At 34.8% G+C, this 26,957-nt stretch overlaps 1 protein-coding gene across 9 annotated transcripts in view; it reads right to left on the bottom strand.

The window, feature by feature from the left end:
- Positions 1 to 1,280: 1,280 nt before the first annotated feature.
- The window catches only part of LOC124275462 (spermatogenesis-associated protein 1-like), a 102,877-nt gene continuing 77,200 nt past the window's right edge, over positions 1,281 to 26,957 (bottom strand). The window contains exons 1-16 of one of the 9 annotated variants that reach the window (XM_046711029.1): positions 23,348 to 23,401; positions 21,762 to 21,800; positions 21,393 to 21,431; positions 21,015 to 21,053; positions 20,677 to 20,715; positions 20,463 to 20,501; positions 20,114 to 20,152; positions 18,786 to 18,824; positions 17,581 to 17,619; positions 12,587 to 13,302; positions 10,892 to 11,159; positions 10,359 to 10,446; positions 9,474 to 9,599; positions 8,108 to 8,283; positions 7,312 to 7,410; positions 1,281 to 4,417 (exon numbers count right to left, since the gene is read on the bottom strand). In XM_046711029.1, coding sequence (XP_046566985.1) covers positions 4,259 to 4,417; positions 7,312 to 7,410; positions 8,108 to 8,283; positions 9,474 to 9,599; positions 10,359 to 10,446; positions 10,892 to 11,159; positions 12,587 to 13,302; positions 17,581 to 17,619; positions 18,786 to 18,824; positions 20,114 to 20,152; positions 20,463 to 20,501; positions 20,677 to 20,715; positions 21,015 to 21,053; positions 21,393 to 21,431; positions 21,762 to 21,800; positions 23,348 to 23,386 — 1,983 coding nt within the window. In that variant the 5' untranslated portion in view covers positions 23,387 to 23,401 and the 3' untranslated portion in view covers positions 1,281 to 4,258. Of the gene's footprint in view, positions 4,524 to 6,570; positions 6,706 to 7,311; positions 7,411 to 8,107; positions 8,284 to 9,473; positions 9,600 to 10,358; positions 10,447 to 10,891; positions 11,160 to 12,586; positions 13,303 to 17,580; positions 17,620 to 18,785; positions 18,825 to 20,113; positions 20,153 to 20,462; positions 20,502 to 20,676; positions 20,716 to 21,014; positions 21,054 to 21,392; positions 21,432 to 21,761; positions 21,801 to 23,347; positions 23,510 to 26,957 lie in introns of those variants that run through there. The other 8 variants (XM_046711030.1, XM_046711032.1, XM_046711033.1 and 5 more) reach the window with 8 other exon arrangements.

The raw sequence follows: 26,957 nt of genomic DNA, 5'->3' as shown, positions 1-26,957 counted from the left end.
AACCTGTCAAGTTACAAGAACACCCACATCCATTCTTGTCGAGAGGGTCCCTGTCTAGCGCTCGGTATTAATGGGTACAACAAGGACAGTATAATGTGTCTGAGTGGGGTATTCATGCCTAACTGCGGCATGGTATCTCAGTGAGCTAGCACTATAAAACCGGCTTAAATCTGGGCTAGTACAACTTACAAGCAGCCACACATACACACGCATGCACGTCGTCATATGAACGATATATTCTTAAGTACGACGTTAAACCCCATTTCATCTCACCTCTTGTCGTGAGTAGGTGGGGACATCATTTACGGTAAAGCTCACTAACATACGAATGAAAAGTCACTTTGTGCAGGATTTGGTACATTAAGCAAGGGATTGTTTTCTTACACTGTAAATCGAATTTGCGTCATGGAAACATGTGATCAATAGCATGAGCAACAATTGATGCTGTCAGAGTTTAAAAACACTTTCAGCGAGTTCCAAATTCCCTAACAAGAGCTGAGGTCAAATAGGGTCTGTTTATTGTTTAACACAGCACTCATCAATTGTCCAGCTAAATGAGGGCTTAAGTAAATAATCAAGAATGGACCAGACAATCCAGTGAATCAGCAGCATGAGCATCAATCTACAAAGTTGGGATATCATGACCTCTGTCAACCTGTCCAGCAGGCCCCGATTTCTCGAAACAAACTTAAGTCTGAGTTTTGACTAAAGTTCGAATTTTTACTCAAATTTGAGAAAACGCATTTCCCATGTTGAACTGAAATTGATATTAAACTCAAACATAGTAGACAATTTGAGTTTGGTGAATAAAATACTTAAGTTGTTTGGGCTTTTTTATTTTAAAAAAGCAGCTGAGTTAAAAATTCAGCTGTTTCAAATTGTCAAACTCAGTTTGAATTTTGAGTAAAAACTTAAGTTTGTTTCGAGATAGTGGGGCCAGATCTCGTTAGTCCCATCTTACGGTTAGACCAATTCTAACCGGAATCTTCACAGATTCCTAAAGTGAGCTGAGGTGACTAGGGGTAAACCCGTCATACATACCAGCCTCAGACACATTCTAAAACACAAGTAATTCCACCCTACCACATGGTTTACATTCAAGGCCCCAACAGTTAACTTTTACAATCTCCTGAATTCTTTTAATTACAAATTGAAACTGCTACTTGTTTCACTTGTAACTGCAACTATTTTTATACTTTAAAGGTTCATATTTTCAAAAAGGAATTTAACTGCAGAAAAATATATTGGATTGAAAACAACAAAACACAGACATATGAATGTAAAGAGTGATCATTGTTTAATAGAATCTGCTGCTAGGAAGATACAAAACGTTACAGTGATCTCGTAATAGTTGATAGGTGGTTGAGAATATTAACATAAACTACAATACACTGATATGACTGATGATGATACACTACAATAAAAGATGCATCAGAAATTCATATCACTAACAAATAATCCTTTTTCCAAATATCTTTATAACAATGTATTGAACACTGTCAACTAACTTAATACAAAAAGTCTGTGCTTCATTAATAAATCCATAAATTCACTTTTGTACAGATATTCCATGATAATAACACAAAAGTCGATAGTGATAATCAGTGATAATCAGTGGTAATAGCAAGTTGACTTTTAGACATGTTTACAGTGGAGTGTCAACAAAGGTAAATATTTAACATAAAACATGTGACTGGTACTTTTTAAAAGGTGTAGAAACTGACAAACTAGAAACCGTAAATATCACAATGATGCTTTTGATGAAGTCACAGAGGACGGAATAATATAATCAGCTATACGTAGCTGCTATAAACATTTCATGCTCTGCAAAATTCTGTACAACAATAAGATCTGTATAACAATATATTCATAATCGGTTTGTATATAAAGGCACATTTGACATTACTAGGAAGTGCCTTCTTCAACTAATCTGTAACATAAAGTCTGTGGAAGAACAAAATACTAAAATAGAAAAAGATATGTTTTTAAAAAAGAAAATTGGTGTACATCTTGATTAATCAGATATTAGTTATGAAAAGTCATTAACAATATACAATAACAATGAGGGGTTATGACTAATAATAAAGTGATATCATAATTAAATATGATTTCATGACTTCTGAGAGGAGTTGTGTGGACCAAACATACTCATTATTTGAAATATCACATCAGACAAACATTATTAATTCAAAATGCAGTGAAATTCCTAAAACTTGAGAAAAAAATTTTTTTCCAAGAAATACAAAGCTTACATGATTGAAAAATCAATATATTTCAGATCATTAATTCTGTAAGATGTAAAGCCTTAACATAACTGAATCCTTGGTAAGATCTTGGTAAGAGTTCAGCAATAAAAACAAACACAATTAGTTATGGGACTCCTTTGAGATCAGTAATACATCAGATCTAAGCTCCGATATCAATACTGAAATGCCTTTTGACAGACATAATTGGCATACTTCACTGTTTTTGACCTCTTTAAGAGAAAGCGTTTCAGATTTTATAGCACTATAAAAAGTATTATCGTTACACGCTGGTTCCTATAGAACGAAATCAAACATGAAGCTGCTTGTGGACATTCATTTGCTTCTTTGATAAAGCCCACAAATATGGGTTTGCTCTGGCAACACAAGGATTTTTAACAGGGTAAATGTGGATTCATGCAAATGACCATCACATCCAGGCACAGAAAAGGGCCACAACTCCACATAACGAATTATACTCAACAAATCCACTAACAGGTCAGGAAATGAGCAGAGTGTTACAAAAAGTTACACATGTGGTTATTAGAGCAATGTGGTTGACAATTGAGAAACTAACACCACAATCATAAAAACAATCAAACAATTATTAAGCACCTGTCTCCCTTAATGAATTACTGAAGCAACATTTCCTATAACATTATTGGAGTGTAAAAATCAAATAATTAGTAGACAAAATTGTGAAAAGGACAGGTAGAAATATACATGTGGAAACAGATGTACAATATGGTAAATAAAGACAATCTTAAACTTTACTTAAGCTTAACTTAGTTTGTGAACAAACACTGTAAATATATAAAACTGGCACTTCAGTACTTTTGTAAATAAAATACATGTATTTACAGCATAGTTAAGAGAGATTATAGGAAAACATAGGAACACTACAGGGACAAATCCAAAAATATAAGAGCAAGAAAATGTGCTTATTCTTTACAGCTTAAAGATATTACTGAAAATGTACCATGTCAATATCATAATGTTTAATACGACCAGGCAGGTAGATTTCAGTCACAGAAACGCATAAGTGAGACATACATTTGATTTTATATGCCATTATGAAACAATTATTCAATGATAATCAAATATGAAAGTAAAGCATATTTCTTATTTTGGTCGACTCAGCAGTTTAGTCCAATATGAAAATATATCACTATGGTAAATATTATCATGCTCTTTAAATCATGTTGGTAAGCAGTATTTTCAAACCCTTTCATATCACTATTTATTTTGATACAAATTCATGAAAATAATTCAAAATCTTATGACAGCTTGTAACAAGGTGGTAACCTGTTTGCATTTTAATGTCGCACATATGAAAAGTTTGGTTTCGCTGTTACAGAATGTTTCAACAGTATTTACAAAATATACATCCATGACAAACAATTCTATACAATTTGTACACATAAAGTACAACTTACAATCTGTACTTTTTTCGGTGTGTCTCACTAAGTGTATGAATGCATATGACATTAGATTGTATAGAAGCACTTGCTCTAGTATAAGGCACAGCAAAGTTGGAAATGATGTGCAGCTTAAACTAAACTTTCAGATAGTATTATAAATGACATTTCAATACTGCAATTGACATGATGAAATCAGCGTTGTAATACACCTCTTGATCTGTTTCTAAACAATAGACATACTAGGGACATTGACAATTTATCTATTCTTGCAATACTTTATATAAATACTTTTTGAAATACTGTATAATGCTTCTTCAAAACTACACACTTTACAACATATATTAACTACAATAAACTTCCATGAATGACAGTTTTGAAAATAATCTTATAATCTACAATTTATCATAAATGACCATTCTCAATCATATTTCCCCACCATCAGCATGAATTTTCATATCAAATATAAATCCACTTTATTCCTAGTTACATATTTTAAATATAATTCTCATTCTTGAATAGACAAAGAATACTGTGCTGTAGAGTCATATGAATAAATAACAGTAAATAAATTACTACACGATGGTACTATTATCCCTAAGACTGTGGTGCAATAACTGAGCGTGGGCTCGAGGGCACTTCTCCCGAAGGGTTCAAGGCTGCAAGGTGTTGGTTCCGGGTCAAGGTCAAGTTGATTTTCTTCTGTGTAAGTTCTGCTCGCAAGGCCCGTAACTCTGCTTCAGCTTGGTTGCGAAGCTGTAAATTAATATATTTGGCTGAAGGCATGGCCCCTATGTTTGATCTTACTTTGTAACGCCTCACTTCTCACTGCTCGTAACTCTGCATCGGCCTGGGTTCGAAGCTGCAAAACGGCAAATGGTCCGGTCAGGATGTCATCATGGAGATAGTTTAGTTTTCACAACAGAATTTTTTTTGAAAAATGAACCCCTTGATGCTCTTTTACAGAAGGGTTTTCATTAGTTCACGTTTGTAACACAAAGACAATTTTGAAAATACGTTCACATCAACATGTATATAATATTTCTAAAAGGAACACACAATCCATGGATATCCATGTAAGATCATACAGGTTAAACTGGGAAATTAGTGTGAACGAAAGGTGCATACATATTTTGTGGGTGATGAGTGAAATATATTAGTGAACCGTTCCAGTGCATAGAATCTCGAACACTCTCATAAAAGCAATTTTGACATCCAACTGATAATGGTTGGCATAATTTTGCAGCAAATTTAAAAGTTAACAACATACATTTAAGCAAACAAAAGTTATATTATTTTCAGTAAGTTGCTTGAATTTTATATGAACAGAACACATTTATCTGAAATTAATCATAGGTACTGCCAAAAGTAAAGAAGCCATGTTTCCGTAACACCAAAGAAAGAGTTAACAGCCATCACCAAACATGAAGAGCTGACCCATAACCTTTAGTACCTTTATCGTTTCAGAAGTCGTAAAATTACTGTTTCAGAAGCCTGAAAATTATTAAATATCTCCCCTTACGTAAACAGTTGTTGTTTTTTAAAAAAGGATATAAAGACAAAATTCATATTTGATATAAAATAACGATAAATAAATAAATAAATAAATAAATAAATAAATAAATAAATAAATAAATAAATAAATAAATAAATAAATAAATAAATAAATAATTCACGGTTGCATTATATATGAGGGGGTGGTTTGCAGCAGTTTGCCGTGACGTAATACAGGCGACAGAGGTAGAGCTACGAGACGAGTGGGAGTGAGGCAGACAGTCACATGATCTGGCGGTGGGCGGGTGGAGGCACAGACGCAGGTACATATGTCTGTACAAAGTCAAACATCGTGGCGTAAGGACACGCCTTCTTATGCTGCTGAAGTGGGAAGACATGCAGTTAGTACTTATATAACATACATGTAGTATATAGCGGAGATTATTATAACAGCTGATTATATACACATATAGTACATGCTTAATGGTTAGATATATGTTTATCTTAGAGATTGAGTATTCATATATAATAAACAAACATCAATTAAATTCATCACCTTTCTTTTCAAATAAAAATTAATTATTGTATAAAATATCAAATATAACAGCATAAGTTGTATAAGTTTTTAATCTCACTGCAATAAAACTTGCGATTATTTGGTCTTTGTATACTACGACTATGCTTAGTCAATAAACACAATAAGCAACAAAAACAAGAAAAGCTTTGGAAATAAGTATCATTATGGAAGCTACAATATTAGGGAGTATTATCTAGATCTTTTAATCAGTTAATACATAATGGATGTTGTTAGGGTGAATTACACTAGCGTAGTAATGATCAACACACTAATGTAAGACCCAGTTTATCATCTAGTATCTGAAATTAGTAAATGATTTTAGCGTTAAGGATTATTTTAAACAACTGGATATTAATACACATTATTTATTAATATCCTAACATAGGTCACATACTACTTCTAAGATTAACAGCACAGCTAATTCAGTTTTCAAACAGGGATAAATTAAGAATATGGAGTAAAAATTGATATGTAAACTGGTATATGTTAATATTAATTTCTCAGTAAGGAAACATATCATAAATCAATACAGAGCGTAAACTGGGACAAAATGAAGCTTTTCCTATTTATCACACAAGTTTCCTAACCACCAACTAGCAACAATGAGGCAGCATTATATTGTCCCACAAGCTCTAGCCTTCAAGTATATACCACATCAAAGGATCAGAATCTAACGCTTGCTTACATAAAACATATATGTTTCACATAAATACATGTCTAAAATACATTTTAGAAAAAAAAGTACATCATTTCAAAACTCCACATATTTGTATCAAAATATCAAACGTTTATATTTTTTATTTTTTTCAAAACAAGATTCTGATCCAATGAGTTTGGCATCCCTCACATACGATTAGCCACTATGCTCAAAGAAATAAACATCAGCAGTAGTACCTCCTATTTCTACCTAATATGGCGTTAACGTAGGCGTTGCTCTTGCAGGAAATCTTGGCATGCTAATTAATATGTTTACCTAGGCAAAGAAAGAAAAGAAAGGATTATGTAAATAAAGACATAACTAAACATTAACTAATTATTATGTCGTTTCTATACATTAATCTCACTACACTTCTTCGTTACTTTAGTTTCATAAGAATTGACTTTAATTAATTACAAACTGTCAAAAAGTGTTAGAATCTACAGGGAAGGTGACTGGATCTAAAGATCAGGATTAGTACTACGAAATGTGCAAAGGTACTGAGACTTTAGGATGGAACAATAACTGTTGTTCAGATTTTTTCCCAATATAACTTAAACACACAATATTTATCCACATACTAAATATGACAAAAACAATATATTTACTGACAAAATCATAATCTTTTTGATTTGAACCAAACTATATCTAGTAAAATTCCTTACAAATATCCTCTATAACATTATGAAAGTGGTAAAATCTCACTGCCACTAAAATCAGAAGAACGATTAATCACAACAATTGTTATTAACAACAGACAGGACAAGTAACATTGACAATTAAAGCTTAAGCTTCTAATTCAAGTGAAATGTACTGATATTTGTGTGTGCATTGATTAGTAATTGTGCACTTCTATGTTAATTTCTACATTAATTTCCTTACCTTCATCTCGGCAGTCAGTTTCATTTTGGCATTTTCCACTCGACGTCGAAGGTCTTCAATTTCATGTTGCAGTTTAGTGCACAGGATTATGTAGTTATTCTGAAGTGCATGAAACAAACACTTGAGTGACAGGTTATTGACAACATGCATGACAAGAATTAATACCGTCGGACATGCTGTGCTTGTGTTGGTTTCTGGGAACAAATTGAAGTGAGTCAAGTTAGAGTCAGTGAGCTATGGATAGGAAAATCAATTTGTAAAAAATATTGTTTGATATCTATATGTTTTCTCTTGAAAACGCCCACTTTCCTGAATAATTTTGGCTTTACAGGTCCAAATAATACGTAACTGGTTTCTCTCCCATTAATTCATTACCTTTTTATTGCTATAGATATCATTATATATCATTGTTATCTTCATTATATTGTTATCTTCATATAATAATCCTAGCTTGTATAAACATATCATCATGTGTATGTTTGTATATAGTGAGTGAGTTTAGTTTTATACCGCCTTTTAGCAATATTCCAATATCACGGCGGGGAACACCAGAAATGGGCTTAACACATTGTACCCATGTGGGGAATCGAACCTGGGTCTTCGGCGTGACAAGTGAACACTTTAACCACTGGGCTACCCCACCACCCCATGTGTATATATATACTCTATGCACCTACTAAATTTCACTTGACCAAGAGGCAGGAGAAGTTTGTTATTACAAACAATAAATGAAGTTGTTATCTATGAAAAAATGTCACATATTCATGCCGCTATCTGACAACAGGGAATAACTGACCTTGAGAGATGGTTTTGGTTCGCCCAATCGGATGTTCTTCTCCTTGGGCCCCTCCAGTGCGGACATGAGTTTCCGATGGATGCTATCCAGCTCATGCTTCAGACGATTTGTCTGTTCCTCTAAAGGGGCAGTCTTCTTCTTCTCTTCAAAGTATCTTTTCTTCCATATATCCCGAGCTGTTTAAAAACAGACTTGACAATGACTAATAGTAAGAGGTGACTATAAATAGCTATACGTACCATTTGAAAGACTAGATAATAAACAGCATATTGTTTTTATTGTTTTCTGTAATGAAGGTTTTACAACAAAAGCCTATTTAAATCATACTAGAAACTTTATGGTCGACACGCAGAGAAATTTACTGAAGTTTCATGATGTTTGTCAACGTGACACACAGTGCTATCCCATACTAGGATATTAGCATGAATTTTTAATACTTTATACTCATTGAAATATTTATAAGTTTTCATGAAACCTAAGTGAATGGCAGATGCTACTTACAGAGATGTTTACCCTTTTTATGAACATCTGGTGTTATATGGGATTATCTATTTATCTATTTTTATCAGTTATTATACTGTTCAGGCTAACAGAAACAAGCCCTGAAGAGTTGTCTCCCCTTAAAAACGTCATTTCTTTGACGCAGAGCAATATATGAGGTTTCTGTGAATGGCAGCCATTAACGCTCGACTCTCTAATCAGTGAGGTAGATAATATCCTAAATAGGTAGTGTGATGTGTGTAAATCAGACATAAAGTAGCAGACTCTGGGAAACTGTGAAGAGTTGAGAGTACATTGGTATATTGGTGGTTTGGGGGTTAAGGCTAGATTGCCATGCGAAGATGGAAGTAGAACTAATGTTTTAGAGCCCATGCTCGTATTAAGAGGCTATTAACAGTATCGGGTGACTAGGTTGAAACATCATCATATCCCAGTTGAGTAGATCAATGCTCATGATGTTAATCACAGGATTGTTTGGTCCTGACTCGATTATTTACAGACTACCATCACATAACTGGATTATTGCTGTGTGTGGTGTTTAACAACAAACCAAATAAATAAATGTCTTTCTTTGTTGAAAAAAAATCTTAAATTTATTTATAGACGTTAACTTTAATGGATGGAAAACAATCCAATACATCAGGAGTTTTATCAGATATGCTGGCCAGCCACTTGACTGGCTTGTAGTAGATATGTTTCACTGTTTTATCAGATATGCTGGCCAGCCACTTTGACTGGGTTGTAGTAGATATGTTTCACTGTCTTAACAAAAAGAGAGAAATGAAAATTTTAAATGCTAACTGGCACATTTTCAACAGTGATAATTGTCAGGCCCTACTGTGATACAAAGATGGCTGCTGCCTACCGTGGTTCCTCCGGTTCTGCGTCTTATTCTGCAGCATCTTGGCTTTCTTGACTAGCTCTTCCCTCTCCTTCTCGGTGTGCTTCCTGCCTTCCCGGGCATTCTCTAGCTCGTGCATCAGACGGTCCCCTGGAACATTGAACATTATCTTAGTAAAACATCATTACAAAAACTCATACGGAGATCAGAGTTCATACTGCACTGAGCAATATTACCACATCACGGCAAGTGATTGCCAGTATCACCTTCACAGATTGTTCCTTGCAGAGGTGAGGTGAGGTGAAATTGGGTTTGACGTCGTGCTTGAGAATATTTCGCTCATATGACGACATGCATGCATGTGTATGTGCGGCTGCTTGTACTACCCCAGACTGAAGCTGGTTTTATAGTGCTAGCCCACTGAGATACCATGCCGCAGTGAAGCATGAATACCCCACTCAGACACATTATACTGACTCCGAGCTGACCAGTCCTTGTTGTACCCATTAATGCCAAGCGCCAGGCAGGGACCAACAAGTACCATATTTTAACGTCTTTTGGTATGATGCCATCGGGGATCGAACCCGCGACCTTCCGCTCTCCGGGCGGACGCTCTAACCACTACACCACGGAGGCTGTCGTTCCTTGCAGAGGGGTCAGTGGGATAGCCGAGTGGTTAAAGCTTTCAGTATCATCATGGAAAAGACCCGGGGTTCAATTCCCCACATGGGTGCAATGTATGAAGCCAGTTACTGGTGTACATGTCCTCTGGCATGATATTGGTGGAATAGTGATAAAAGTGGAGTAAAACCATGCTCACTCACTCACCCCTTTGCAGAGAATTGAATTAGCAGAGAGGACAAATTCTTCAACAAAATATGAAACTATCAAACTAGACTGTGGACTTACTTTCTTGCCTTGTCCTCTGTCTGGCTGACTCAGTGTCCCTCGGGGAGTCCATTCTCAGTTCTGGGGGGGAAGGGTACCTAGCTAGTTCCTACAATGTTGAAAATAGGTTTCAAGGAGTTTGAAAAATACAAAACAGAAAACAGTTGCATTAGTTCCAGTGCTATGTGATTGTTGACCAGTTTCTGAAATTTTACACACAGAAAAGGTTTAGTGAAGAATAAAGTTGTTACAGAGAGAGACATGTGTTTAACAAAAAACAAACTCAAATCTTTAAAGGGCATTAAGAAAAGCAAGATTTATGGATGTCAACTTCTTTAGAGGGAATAAAACGATGTTTCGGAGTGTATGCTTACTCCAATCAGCTGATGAAGAAGTAAGCATACACTCCGAAACGTTGTGTTATTCACTACAAGGAAGTTCACTTCCATAAATCTTGCTTTTCTTAAAAAATAAACTTCCATATATTTCCTAAAATGAAAAATTTATAGAAAGGAAATATGATTGACTTCAATAAGTTAATATTTTTTTCGCACCTCTTCAGATTCGGATCTCTTCATCTTCTTCCTGTCATCATCGTCATCATCTTCCTCCCCAGCCTCTTGTCTCTTCTTCCTTGCTTCTAGCTCATCTTCTCGTCTTCTCCTTTCTTCCTCAATCCAGCGTCGTCGGTACTCACGATCACGTTCCCATCGGTCCCGGTCAATCTGGTCCCGGTCTTCCATGTCTTCAAACCGGAAGGCATCATCATCATAAGCATCAAACTTGTCATTGGCAAGCCTGTTCCCAAGATCACGGCGCTTCCTGGAATATCATTAAACAAAGATGATCAGCCTTAAAAAAACAGCCAGTTATATCAATAGTGAGAACATATCTGTATAATAAATGCACTAAATTACACATAAAATGCACAAGATACTTGTATACCATAACATGTGCATACTGTTCCCTGAAACAGCATAAATATCACTGAAAGGTGTTGAAGCCTTGTTTTAGAATTCATAAAATCAAGGGATACTATCCCTTGTTGAAGATTGCTTCAGCCTTAATAGCTAAATACTGATTCACTTTTGATAACTTATGATAAATAGTTTTGTTTAATATTTCTGATATTCCACCTTCTATAATGATGGCATTTACACATGTGAGTTGCATTTTGACATAAATTCCAGTTGCATCATGGGATTCATGACATGTCAGTTATAATTTAAAGGAAAGGTGGTAGGAAAGCATGAGTGAATGAGTGTAGTTTTATGCCGCTTCTATACACCAGAAATGGGCTTCACACATTGTACCCATATGGGGAATCGAACCCAGGTCTTCAGCGTGATGAACGAACACCTTAACCACGAGATAACCCCACCCCCCTAGGAAAGCCTGAAGTGATGCTGGTCTCAAATGTTCAACACTTTGGTAAAAGCAATAAGCATGGGTATGACACTGACAAACCAAGAAACATATCATGTATCACAAATTCGGTATACCCAAGGGATGTAACTCTGAGCAGTGAATTGCAGTGCCTTAGATGACAGGGCCATATGACTGAGTCTGAACCAGAGAAACAAGCTCTTGCACTATCAATGATGTTTAATCAGATGTAAGAAACATATAAGCATCAATCATCACTTCTTTCTTATAAAACTCCCATCGATTCCCAACCTCGAAGGTAATTTGAGTTACCTCCCTTCCCTGTAATTTCTCATGGGCAAAGGCCTCTTGATTGTATGATTTACATTTAAACCCTTCTGAGGGAATGACAGTGTGAAATAAGAAACAAGAATAATTACACTTCAGTTTGAGAAGGCACACATGAATACAATGACACACTATTGCACTCAGGTTCTAACTGAGATAAGCAGTAGGAACTTGTCTTCCCTCCATACAAGCTTTAGTCCAATACAATAGCAATGTGAACTTGGGTCTCATACACTGAATGTATTTGTCTGTTGAATAATACAACACAGAGTGTTCCAGCTAGATTGTATGCAAATAACTGATTTGGGTTCAGAAGAAGCAAATGATTCATACTACAAGACACACCTGTTGCCACCAGGTGACACTGAAATACAATCAAGTATCCCATCACCCTGATAATCCCATCCTTTATGTAGCCTCTTACAACAAGCTAAGCCTCTACAAAACCAAAATCCAGACCTGATCTGTGTATAAGTACGGTGGTATGCATAGTGATTAATACAGGAATTGCCTCATGGGACATCCTTGAGCCTCACCTTGCTAGTTCGTCCTCATAGTTGTCCCGTCCTCTGTTGTACTGGTCCTCTGGACTAACACCTGAGTCTGCAATGCCCGAGTCGGTATTGGTATTGGTGGTGTAAGTTGCTGAGCGGGGATCTGAGGAGCGGTCTTTATTCTCGCCCTGCTTACCAGGGCCACGTTCTGCTGAACGAGGAGGGGTGTCATTTATTGGTGGAAGAACTGGGTAACTATGTACTGAACTCTCAGGGTCAGGAGACAACCTGCGATATGTCTCCCCGCCACCATCCTTCTTGTAACCATGGTTACGCCGATGATCGGGGGGATTCACGGTCAAACCTATCTCTTGTTGTGTCATTGCCTGTGTCTGGATCATTGTAGTTGTCATCGCGATTGTCATAGCGGTTATCATAATTGTAGCGATTATCACGCTTATCATGAGGATCGTCACGGTCATTGTTCCTTTTGCTGGGATCATCATACCTATCAGTGTTTTTCCTATCATAACTGTCCTCCCGTTTCCTATCATCATATTTACCATAATTCCGATCAGGAGATCGAGAATTGGACCTATACTGCTGATCTCTCTCTGTGCGTTCAGGAGAGGGGTCACGACTACCAGTGGGGCTGGAGGGGTCAAGTCTGGGGATTGGGGTATATCGCCTAGAAGGGGACACCCTATCACCGCCGCGTTTCGAGCGACTATATTTTTCTGTCTGGAGATCGGCCGCATCTGTGTAAGACAGGATGAAAAAAGATAGGCTTGTTTCCTGGACTGTGAAGATCAAGGCTACAAGCACTACATGGTGTAACACCCGCATGGTAGGAAAGGGGAGACTACTGTCACACAAGTCTGCCAGGGGAGACAACTATCAAACTTGATATGGTTTATCCTCAAATGGTAAGTACAATACAGGGATTTAACATTTATCAAAAAGATAAATATTTTTTTAAACTCTAATTTCGTGATATATAAAATTATAGTTGTATATTTCAATGTAAAAAGTGTCTGCTTTCTCTGGTGTACTTATTTCAAGATATAACTTTCAATTTTCACCATTGTCATCTTCAAAATAGTAAAAAAACACAAAATTTTGTTTGCTATTTCAGATTTCAAAGAAATAAGGAAAAATTGTAACAATGTTTTTGATAATTTCGGACTTTTTTTCAGTTTTGATAAAGAAATACAGAATAATTATATTTTGTTTACAAATTTGTCTCAATAATACAGAGTTGTGTGAAACAGTATTGCCTCACGAGTGATACACCTGTGATAACATAGAGTTTAGTGTACACACAATACACATACAATCTGCATAACATGCAGTACTCTTGCAGGGGACATGCAGTGCACATACAGGAGCCTTGCAGCAAATATACAATACGGTGCAACAGAATGCACGTTGTGACATCACTGAGAGGCACCTGCAGTGTGATTGCAATACACCTGCTGCACAAGGCAGTACAGACTGAATGAGTATTGTGGAAAATAGTACAGCAATCTACTCTTACATCGATCATCGTGTTATACACAGCAGCGAGAACTGGCCATTGGTAAATCTCAGTTTGATACTTTCGATGATCATATTTATCTGGTCGAAATGACCAGATATTTAAATTTGTGACTAATACCTCAAAATGTCTATACTATAATATTTTCCTGTTACTTCAATCACATATAGCTTTTCCCACTCTACTTCATGTCCTACACATGTAATGCTCTGGGCAAGACTCCATTTGTGATAAACAAAATCTTCTGCATTATCCTGGTACTGCCAAATCTCAATTTTCAATTTTGAAATAGTTAAGCTGTGCTCAAATCATTTAGGCACCAAATACTTAACACTAGAAACAATCCAAAACGAAACACTTCAACAATTTGTTGAAGTTCCACCTTTCTCAAGGGGAGTGTTGTGTCATGTGATAGGAACAACATGGGTTCCACATAGATTCCACTCACCATAGCATGGATGACCAAAACATTAATATCCTTCGATTTCCTTTCGGTACAAATATTATTAAAACCTTTTTAAACGCATTTTAATAGAGTCCATTTGCAGGAATTTTGCTTTAAAAAATTCAGTTTTGGTGAAATTTGTCACAGATGAAACCAGAATGCCACCAATATGTTTTCTGAAACACTATGAATCTACTGTCCCATTACCCTACCAGACCGTACTATAAATTCCAAGGAATCTGTATCTAAGTATATGGCTTATCTCATTGAACACTTGACCTGTTTCGCAGTTTGTGTATAAACCTCGATGACAAGGTGATGTAAGGTTCTACTGATTATGCAAGCTGACCTCCAAAAGCAGGAGACGCAAAGGAAGGTGGTAGGGGATGTTGTTAGTGTAAGCGAAACTAACTATTGGCATCAACAGGGGCAACTATATGTTATTAGTATGCATACTGCATGCACAACACAACAAGTAACTGAAAATGAATTCTGTAAATAAGATATATTATATATATTGCATGTCAATTGCAAAACATACAATCCACATGCTTGTTACATTACAAAATGCATTGAAACCATTTCAGTTAATTGCTAGCATTTCAACTATTGCAGCATGTATTATTAACAATGAATATATATCGATCAACCCTTGTTTGCATTCTGTCATGTATTTGGTTCAAGCTGCTTAGTACATGGGATTCCTAAATATCTACTTGTGAAGTGCTGGACTATACCTCCTACATTCTGGAGATTAAAAGAATTTCCACAAACCTAACATATTTAATCCATATTATCTGTTTTTCAGCTTCAATAAATCATGGATTAATTTTAATCCAATTTTTTCAATGTTGTGAGGTAGTAGGCATTTCAATTTTGTTTCTCCAAACCAGCTGTTCAAGGCATCTGAATAACCATTGACGGATGGGATGTTTCGTGGACCTAAGTATGCACGAATGTTGTATATTTCATGTGTCAAGTGTAATGCCACCAGTGGCTATTATGAGTCTTGACCAATTAGATCCTTCTTTCATATTACAGTTAAATACCTTCATAACGAACTCCAGGGGACCACTGAAATTAGTTTGTTATATCCATAGTTCGCTAATCATGTTTTTATATGATAATATAAGGTTTATTCGGGACTTTTAAAACAGTTTGCTATAGCCATCAGTTCGTTATATCCGTGTTCGTTATAAAAGTATTCTACTGTACTTGTATTTGCTTCAAATACAATGGCAGCATCAAGACAATCAGACTAATAGTAATGATCTTTATCATATTCAGGAAGTGCATCAAATTATTTGAGCACCAGTGATAAAAACATGAAAAGATTTTGGAAAACATCTGTCGAAGCTATGCTGAGAATATTCATATTCTGCAAATCAGCGATAGACTGAAATCTCAATGTCCGTTTTGTTATGCGATTTTGATAGGATTACGCATAGACACTGGGCTAGACTATCCAGTGATTGATATTACTGACACTGTCCACTGACAAGCCATCAATCAGGTCACCTGCCAATCACCCAATCCATCAAGGTTCCTCTTGCCACTTGTCTATGTTGTTGAGGATTAAATCCAGACTGGAGTAGAAACACTGACAACTTACTATTACTAACGCCTCACAATTTGTTACATAATGGTCTTCATATGATTGTATAACATCACATCACAGAACTGTAAGCGATCACTGATACACATATGGAAAACATTCAAGTTTGGTTTGTGGAAATGCTTTCAATCCCTGTGGGCAAGTTACATGAACTATTAGCTTCAGTGATATATGACTGCTAAAGGTGAAAGACTATGTATGTCATCTATGTGACAGTGAGACAGCCATAACATACTGGGTACACATCATATTATGAAAAATAATAACTCATTATACACTTACATTGAATCTCTCATGAATGCTAAACAATGCTAGTTATTTTACTAGTGTTATGTTTAATTATTCCAGTAGTCAAGCAGATTAACTAGCTTTATCATGGTTAAAGGTTGGAGAATCCATACTGCAAGCACTGTATACCATTGGCACTATATAGGCATAGCTTCTCATTAAAGCATGTAAGTTGCATATTTTATATGTGAGATTTATTTGCTAATGAAAACCTTGCACACCTTAACATGTGACCAACCAGTTCTTGCATTCTTTCATTCACCCAAATGCTCACCAAAATGCTTTTATTAGCAAAACAAAATCTGTTGCCATTCAACAAGAGCACAACTGTAATCAGCCGAAAGCACTAATAAAATGTCCCACTTATAGAACCCAAATGATGATGTTGCTAAAAATTCCTTATGCACTAACTGAACACATGGCTAAAACGACCCTTTAATTAATTCTACATTTGGTATTCAGATATTCTAGAAATAGCGACTCGGAAGTGACGAGAAATAAGATTCTGTTGTATACTTTAAGTCAAGAAAGGAGAGGAAGACAGAGATTGGGCCTTATATTTTATGAGCAAGGCATCTACAAGATATATTTAAGACTTTGTGCTATGATTCGATGAGAAGACAGAATGTACTATTCTTATCGAGGCAACAAAGTCTCTACGAAGTGTATTGCAAATACTAACCCACAGTTCAGGAAGAGTTGTCTCCCTTAGACTGAGTGGCCTATATTTTCTCAGGACATTAAGAAAACAGCCATATTCAATTATGTGTCAAAAAACCTAACGGAAAATACAGTTCGCATAATGGTCTGACCGTCTGTCATTTGCTCAATCCGCAACACACACCAAATATCTCAAAATGTAAACAAATGCAGAGTTGCATAAAACCCTAGCAAATATCAACTGAAGTTATTATTATGCATCTTAAATACTAAATGAATGGTCATCGAACATATTTCTATCATTTGGTGAAACCACAAAATATGTTCATTTGAAAAAAGGAAAAGTTTTCACTAAACATCCTTTCATCTATCATTTAAATAATTAATACATGTACACAAAGTAACTTGTTGATATTTTGTAACGTATTTGTTATTACAAACAAAGATATTTTAGTAGAGTTTATATACATGAGCAGATATGCGGATCTTACCCCCACGTTGACGAGCATGTGAAGACCGATCCTTCCCATCTTCAAATTGAAAAAAACAAAAACAAAACAAAATCTTAAAACTCTATTTGTATTTAGGGAAAAGAAATGACCCTAAAATGCCAGTTCTATGAAATTGAAATATTCAGATTCATTTTTTTTTTTCCCCCTAATTAATTACAAAACTATTCAGCATTAAAGATGGCGTATTACACAAAGAATATTTCCCCACAGAATTACATAACATGTCTTTTAAACAGTCATCAAGGAAGATACATATGTTGGCATAAACAAATATAAAGCATACTGGCAGATGTGAAAATTCGTCACAGAGAATGTTTTCCTTCATTTATCAAATAAAAGAGGAAATGACAACCTTTGTGATAATGAGGGAAAATAGTACATATGTAAGGTTACGTCATGATCAAAGATGAAGCATATATTGATGTATATTATTATCAGATATAGACCATATGTTGTCAAAGAGAATGCATTGCCTTACCTAACAAAATACCAGACCATGTATATAGAAGTACATAAATATAGATGTAAATCAGAGAAACGAGTTACCCTTTGCAGTGCCCAAAGAAAGAACATCTGCTGACCATGCTATCATCAAAGTGAAACATTTTTTGCTTCCATGAGTATTTTGTCCTCCCTACATTATCAAAGAAAGAGCATGTATGTAGCCCTATGATGTTGAGGTAGTTAAAAATCTCACAGGTGTCTGACAACATAAGTCAAGAATGAACATAAGGGGCTCGGTGTATATTGAATGGGTCAGCTAGTTTCATGCCACTTTTCGAGGTAATATAACCGGGACACATGAAAGGGACACCAGAGAAGAGACTATTTCAGTGACAAATAACAGCTTCAATCACAACACTACCAGCCACCTGGGGGATGGGTGTGTGTACATTAACGTAAAACTGGATGCATGTTTCGATGTACAATTGATAAGGTCAAAGGTCCCACACATTAATTCAAGCAAAAGTCAAAGAAAGCCAACCCACTCAAAAGAGTATATTATTTATGACATATCATCCAATGACCATACATTTCATATATGAAGCAAAGGAATTGATGACAGCATGAAGACAGGTTAGATATTACAGGAAGTAGACACACCAATAACCCCTTCATAACATCCACTTTACATAGTGAAGGTTAGGCTATATATCAGGCCTGGAGTCAGAGGATTATCTTACCCCCACGTGGATGTGTGCGTGATGATCGATCTGTCCCATCTTTAAATGAAAAATACAAATTACAGGTTATGATGGAATCTGATGACTGTGTCCACGAAAATCTTTTTTAATTGTTGAGTCCATCTGTGTCAGCTCTAATACACCACACATGAGTCAAATGTGTCTGACAACAAACACAGATTTAAGAACTATTCATTTACAGTGGACAGAGAAGATTAAGAAAAGTCTGAACTTATGTGAAGCATAAAGGAGCTAATATTTGTAGTAAAATATGAACATTGAAAGATTCTTATAAACTAGCTTTAGACCCGACTGTCATCTACTAGCATACTCTGGAGTAGAGGTACAGAATAATGCACTGGAATACAACTCAACTTTTGATAAGGATATTGTATAGGTAACAACAATACCAGAAATTATGATATATGAAAAAGTCTTTTTTGTCAGCACGAAGTCATATGTTGAAAATCTCATCAGGTATATGATAAAAACACTTTTACCCATTCTGGTACTATGACTCGTTTAAAAGAAATTTGAGTAAAGAAAACATCTACAGTAAATACAATCTCTCCATTTCTCTTTGCATCTTCTATGGGGGAACTAATACACTCCATTATATTACTGTATGATAGTGTACAATATTTTGAATGACAAAAAGTCTTTAAACTCAAATCTCTAACACAAGACAAGGAACAGAGGACAAAGAAAGTGGAACATCAACTACTAGTATAAGGACTCCACATATGTGCCTCAGTCCTGTACTGAGTCAGCAAACTTTCAGTGCTCCTAGCAATATTCCCACAGCATTATGGCTGGGAAAACTCTATATGGGCTTTACAAACATGGAGAATCAAGCCCAGACCTTTGTAGTGATGAGCAAATGCCTTCCCACTGAGTTACCCTAACTGGACATGAAAATTTGTAAATTTGGCACATATCTATCTGTACATTCAGTTCACAGCCTTGACGAAAAATTTCCAGTCTCCCTCTGGTATAGAACAATATCCCTACCAAAGTTTGAGTAGTATATCCTTAAAGCATAGTTCAATGTTTGGGTTACTTTGCCCTGTACACTCCCAGTGGAATGTTTTCTTCTGAGATCACGTTACCAATAACTGCAGACAGAAATGCACAGCAGGAACAGATGAGCTCATTTCATGAGCAAGACAGTCTTTACCACAAAGATGCTACTAGTATTCACAGAATTAGAGCATGTTCAACCTGTTATACTTGATCTATTGAGCATACAGGATATTTGTTAGTACTGAAAAGGAAAACGTTAATAGTTGAAGCCAGGTAACTGTAGCAGCATTGATGTAATACGTTACCACCACGTTTATCTGAGTTTGATGTTCGATCAGTTCCATCTTGAACACCAGAGAAAGTATGGTTTATAATCTGTTAAACTATCTGTTCAATCTATATCCTTATTTATCATAACGATCTTTATATTTCAGTTGTTAACCTTTGTCACAAAGTCGAATAGTTCAAAATGTATTAGCATTTTGTGTTAATTCTGATCTTTATTTAATGATAAGTACCTCATATTGTCCTCAAATGAGGAAAACACATAGTTTTTATACTTCAATGTTGCTATGCATTATATATTCTGTGTGTCAATCAGCAAGAAGAAATATTTATTTGAAATAAAAATGATTATCTATTAACTTATCTTACCCCCACGCTGATGTCTATCAGGTGACCGATCTTTCCCATCTTTCAAAGTAAACAAAATTGTAATTGTCAGGTGTTATATGAAAAAGTTATTGTCTTCATATGAATAAAACACATAGTTCTCATAGTCCAATGTTGCTATACATTATTCTATGTGTCAATCAGCAAGTAGAAATATTATTTGAAATTTAAACGATTATCTATTAACTTATCTTACCCCCACGCTGATGTCTATCAGGTGACCGATCTCTCCCATCTTTCAAAGTAAACAAAATTGTAATTGTCAGATGTTATATGAAAAAGTTGAGATAAAAACAAAGCTACAAGTTTATAATAGTTTTGTTACATACATTTTCAAAAGGGTATTCCATACTGTATCTTCTAAATAACTATATTTATATTTGTTAAAATATGCTTACAATAAAAATATGGTTAATTCTTGAGGCTATTCTGACAGAAACAATTTAAGTATGAAAGAATACAACTACCTTTGTGCTGATTTGTTAAACTAATACATTATCTTGATTTGTTGGCCAAGCTATAGTCTGTTCTTACCTCCATGTTGATATTTATTTGATGGTCGGTAAGTTTCATCTTAAAATGAAGAAAACGAATATTCTTGCAATTTGTCTCAACTGGATATATAGATCTCTCTCACAAGGTGACTGCTATAATGTTTCTTGTTTCCATGAAGAAAGTGTAAATCTCTGCTTCAGCAGTCAAAAATATTTTTTAGAAGTTGACCTATTCCTCGACACAGAAGATTAATGAATATGGCTGTAGAAATGGTTGTATAATTTTATGAAGTACACACGTTTTATAACTATTTTAAATGCAGAGTGAAAATATGTCATCTTAAGGAATAATGATCTAATGGTAATTTTGTATTCATACATAACATTCATATTTATGATTCATATATAACATTCTTACCCCCACGCCTGTGAGAATGTGGTGACCCATTTCTGTCATCTTGAAATGAACGAGATAACATTTGCAATAAATACTGTAAAATGGTTAAGGAGAATGTATTTCTCATAATGTTAAGTATCACTTATCTATTACTGACAGCACTTGAAACTTTAGCTGCATACTGACTAACAAATTTTTCTACTTTTCAGCTAGCAAAAGATGAAAGGCATAGGAATCTTTCAATCTCACAATTTAATTTGCATGATAAAACAATTGATTTCATAAAATGAAACTTTTGTTCATAGCATAAACACCTTTCTGCAAACAAAATTTAATTAGTTTTACAAGCAAACTAACCAAACAAAATTAAATCAAATTAAGTTAGCTCACCCCAACGCTGATGTTTTTTAGATGACCGATCTTTTTTATCTTCAAAGTGAGAAAACATTAATGTCCTCAATAAATATAAATGAACTGAGTTTTAGGTTCTTGACAAATAAATGCCTTTATAAAGTGAATATTTTCTCAGCAAACTCCAGAGAGCCTCAGTCAAAATTAACATTTGTGGATAGTCCATAAAACCTTAGTAGAAATAATGATTATTTGGATCAGGAGTGAGTAAGTTTAGTTTTACGCCACACTCAACAATATTCCAGCTATATGATGGCGGTCTGTAAATAATCGAGTCTGGACCAGACAATCTAGTGATCAACAGCATGAGCATCAATCTACGCAACTGAGATACGATAACATGTGTCAACCAAGTCAGCGAGTCTGACCACCCGATCCCGTTAGTCTTACGACATGTATGGGTTACTGAAGATCAATTCTAACCCGGATCTTCACAGATTATTTGGATGAGGATACTGACTTTATAAACATCCAAATGAATATAAGCAATGATAATGCAAGAGAGTGATATAAGTTGATACACAACTGCTTAGGTGTACTTCACACTCAAATCAGAAAGTAGAATCTGAAGTGACAGAGATGTCCATACAAACTCATAAGCTTGAAACAAAGGGCTAAAAGTAAAACCTTAGCTCATTGGCAGCCACAATGAATCACATACTCCTTGACAAATGTAGATGATCAAATTGAACATATGTATTAATATATGTGTTTTTTAACATCCGTTTTTCTTTGTTTCTTTCAGTTTATCAGAAAAATGCCCTATTATTTCCAGGTAATGCTGACATATTTTAAGTTTGATAAATTAGGTGTGTTAAAAAGGAATAAATCATTTTATTACACAACACACAATCAATCATTCTAATGTGGTATTTGTTATTACTTGAACTACAGATATTCACTGATGTATAAACGAATATTGACCCTCTGACAAATTGAACTACAGATGTGACAGTTGTTTGCTGTTTATTGCTGTTTATAAATCTTATGTTTGTAAATAATTTCAATTCAATGAAATGTGAGTTTAATTTTAATCTATGGGTCCTGTGAATTTTCAATGGTCAGACAGACACTGAAACTTACAGTATTTTTGAAAGGATGTATTTTTTAAAGCATAACAAAACAGTGAAAACTGTGGTCAGAGGGATGCTATCAAACCAGTCAAAGAAACAAGTTCAGATTATTTCTTGGAAGGATTGCGGTAAGTTGTTCACATTCACTTACTGAAGGTTACATTTCACTGACATTTGTCAACAGATTTCACAGGAAAATACATCAGTAAACCAAGTATTTGAAACCAATGGCATACAAACTTCAACTGTTCTTACCCCGGTGGACGTGTTCATTAAGTGAGTCATCAGTTTCACCTTGGAATCAATAACATCACCGTATAATATTTGCCAAATCAAATCCCAGTTTTCAAGCATTCCTTGAGGGTATTTCTGATGATGTACATGACCTCAAATGTAAAGTTACTGTACAATACTTCAGATATATTCTGGGGAATGATTGGTTAGTAGATTTTAATTTGATTATTAGTACCTAGATTGATAAAATCATCTTACCCCTTCCTTTTCGAGCATTTGAAGATTCATCAGGGTCATCTTGAAAGTGACAAGAAATTCAAAACTTAAAGTTTTCTGTTTCACAAATTTACATAAGATACTTTCCACATTTAAAATTTTAATTTGAATAAAAAATGTTGGTTAAAATTCAATGTCCGAAAAAAACAACACTTTTCTATGAAAATAATTCACCTAAACATCACCCAGCAAATCACAGTATTAGTAACCACTTTGTGAAAACTGCAGTTAAGTTGAAACACATCTTACCACGATGATTCTTTCTTGATGATTCATTCATTTCGTCTTCAAATATAAATATGAAAATACATGTATAACACAGGTTTTATACTCAGTCAACCAAAACCAAATATTTCTACAACATTGATCCATTTATACCTCAGTTTGAAGAAGTGTGATCATCTACTAGAGAAGCTTGAGGGTCTCTTAGCATTTTGCATCATAAATGTCCATCAAAGTTTGCTTGCTATCAGTGCATGATATGATGGAAGTAAATGTACTGACAGACATTAGACATGAACATTCAAGGCCTTTTCAAGGCATTTTAAGCATTCTGTCATTCAAGACTATTTTAACAGGGTTATTAGTCTTTCAATATTATTAATCAATATATTACATCCAGCATACTATATATTGTAAGTTGTTAGACCTATTGCAGCTGTAAGACCTAAAAAGCAATATGACCATCACAAATATCCTATCAGGATATATTTTCCCAAGCAACAAAATAATTTCATTAAGTTTGTCATGAATTCTTCATGGCCACTGGCTCACAGATGCATCACACACAAAAATTCATCGTAGGTACTTTTGTGTGTTTTAAGATTTATATTGACAAGAATAGGTCATTTTGGTGCAAATTCAAGTCATCAAACCATTTTGGATTTATTCAAGGTTGGCAAAAAATACCAAGGTCTTTCAAGAGTGATTTTAAAGTTCAAGGCCTTGTCAAACCAGCAAAACCCCTGCAACATCACTAAGTCAGTGAATTATATAGTCCATTAATGTTTGTTGAGCATACAGGCTTATTTCTATGTAATAATAGAAACAGCATATATATTTAAATGTTTATTATTTACCAAATAGCTTATTGAGTGACAATAATGCTGACTAAGCTTATCACTTTCACCTTCCTGTTTGCGTTTATTTGGTGAATGATCAGTTCCATCTTCAGTTCAAGAATCTTATTTTTGTACATCTAACTAGCACTAGAACTACAATCTATGAATTTTAATTGAGAGACCAGACTTTTGTTTGTCCTTGATTCATGAATTCTTCAAAATTACAATGTAAAATGTAGTACATGTGTAATTCATTTCTCAGAATTTACCAGTCCAGGTAATCAGTATTTGAAAGAAAATTAGGACATCTTACTGCATATTTTTTGTGTGTTAAACTGTGAATACTATACATTTTGTTTTTAAAATTATTAAACTTCTGGTCCTTGTCTTGATGAAGAAAATCAAGGAAAAATAAAAGTCTTATGAAGGAAAAATAAGCTATCTAATTTCTGTTAAGAACAAACATAAAAGTGGTCAAAATATAACTACAACTCACTTCCATTAACATATAATCATAATCATCACTAACATTTGAATTGATCATAAACAAAAATGCATGATTAAAATGCACTGAATAAAATGAATTTGAAGTACATGTATGATAAAAATCAATTTATCTTACCCCCATGCTTTTTGGATGAACGATCAGTTCTGTCTTTAAATTGAACACAAACAATAAAAAATTCTTGCTGGTTCTCAATGAAGACAAAAGTTTTAATACACCAATAGATAATCTAAGTAAAAATATGGTCATTCACATGTGTATTCATAAAGCCTTGTTAAGTTTTTACAATATTTGTACGCTAAATTACAAGACCATGCAAGTAGTTTTGCCTTCATAATCCATGTGTTTTCAAAGTTTTACAGCATGACCACAACACATGATCAACACATTAACCTTTGGTAGAAGCAAGCTAAGAACCAATCTGTGCCAATAAAATATTCTAAAAAAGTTAAATATCGGTAATCAGATGTCAACTTCAAGAAGAATTAATCACATACTTTAGGGTAGGGAATATATTTTCTACATTCTGACACAAAAATACAGAAAAGTTCTTGTTTTGTTTTTTAACAACTCCATATAACATCTGCAACCAGCTTACTAAAAAGGTTATTTTGTTAATCTACTTGACTTGATTAAGTTCAGTACAGTAACAAAATTCTTACCCCCATTTTGTTTGGGTGATTCATCTGATACATCTTTAAATTGACAAGAAAAAGTATTCACATATGAACAATTTTTGGACACTTTAGAAACTGTTAGATTTATTTTTATTAAATTTCAATGCTGAAACATCTAAGCAAAAAAAGTCTGAAGTTTTAGACATCAGAAGATATGTTGCATTTACTTCTGCCATTCCCAAAATGGCTCTTATACCTTTTCTTGGTAGGTACAAAACTGAGATCAATTAAATTGTTAGGTTTCTATCTAGGTAATTTAATCATGAACAAATGACTGCTCTTGTATATGAACCACTAGAATTGAAATTAACATGTCTCCCATACCATAGGTTCCTTCTTTAACAAGAGCACTTGATAAGACTGAAAATAAGACAATAGTTTCTGTATAGCATCACATACCTTTAAGTCACACTACAACACCACCATTAAACCATCAATAAAAACACTTACACTTACAGCTGAAAATACCCTTTTTCAAATTGTATCTATTCAATAAATGTCCACCTTTACAGCATAGACTCCAGTTAGAAGCATGATCAGTACCATAGGATATTACACTCTGAATAAGTAATGTTTGTTTGTTTGTTGTACGTTTGTTGTTTAAGGCCGCACTCAGCAATATTCCAGCTACATGGCAGTGGCCTGTAATAATCAAGTCTGGACCAGACAATCCAGTGATCAACAGCATGATCTAGGCAGCTGGGATATGATGACATGTGTCAACCAAGTCAGCGAGTCTGACCACCCCATCCCATTAGTCACCTCATACGACAAGCATGCATTGCTGAAGACCAATTCTAACCCGGGAACTTCACGGGTCTCCGAATCAGAGTACATTCTGAAACTATTTTCAGCTTCCTAGGGAGTATACATTTGTTTGTTGCGATCAGTATCATCTGTGTTCACCTGTTGATATTGTATTTACCACAAACTATTGTTTTAGTAATGTAAGGTCACACATCACAGACTGTAAGCCATGTTAGATCATTAAAGAAGCTGTATGTATACTCTGTGAAGTCACACTAGAACCAATCTTACCCCCAGGTTGATATTTTTGTAGCGATCGATCATTCTCATCTTCAAAATAAAAGCAAAATATTATAATTTTCATCGAATTTATGTTCCTACTTTTAACATATGGGAAAAGAAAATGTGTACATGTGTTTGTTAGATGCATATTTCTATCTGATAAAAAAATCTTTCACCTGAGGACAATTCTAAAATCCCTCAACACCTATAGTCTGATATGTTCAGAAATAATAGACCCAAGCAAATGGTACAAATAACATCCAGTTTCTAGTATGAAGCTATTTCAATGTATTTCCAAGTGCACGTATAAAGAATTTCAG

This window comes from Haliotis rubra, unplaced genomic scaffold, assembly GCF_003918875.1.
Source record: "Haliotis rubra isolate DU_JTF1 unplaced genomic scaffold, ASM391887v1 Scf2, whole genome shotgun sequence".
Lineage (NCBI taxonomy): Eukaryota > Metazoa > Mollusca > Gastropoda > Lepetellida > Haliotidae > Haliotis > Haliotis rubra.
This window is presented reverse-complemented; position numbering and strand designations above follow the sequence as displayed.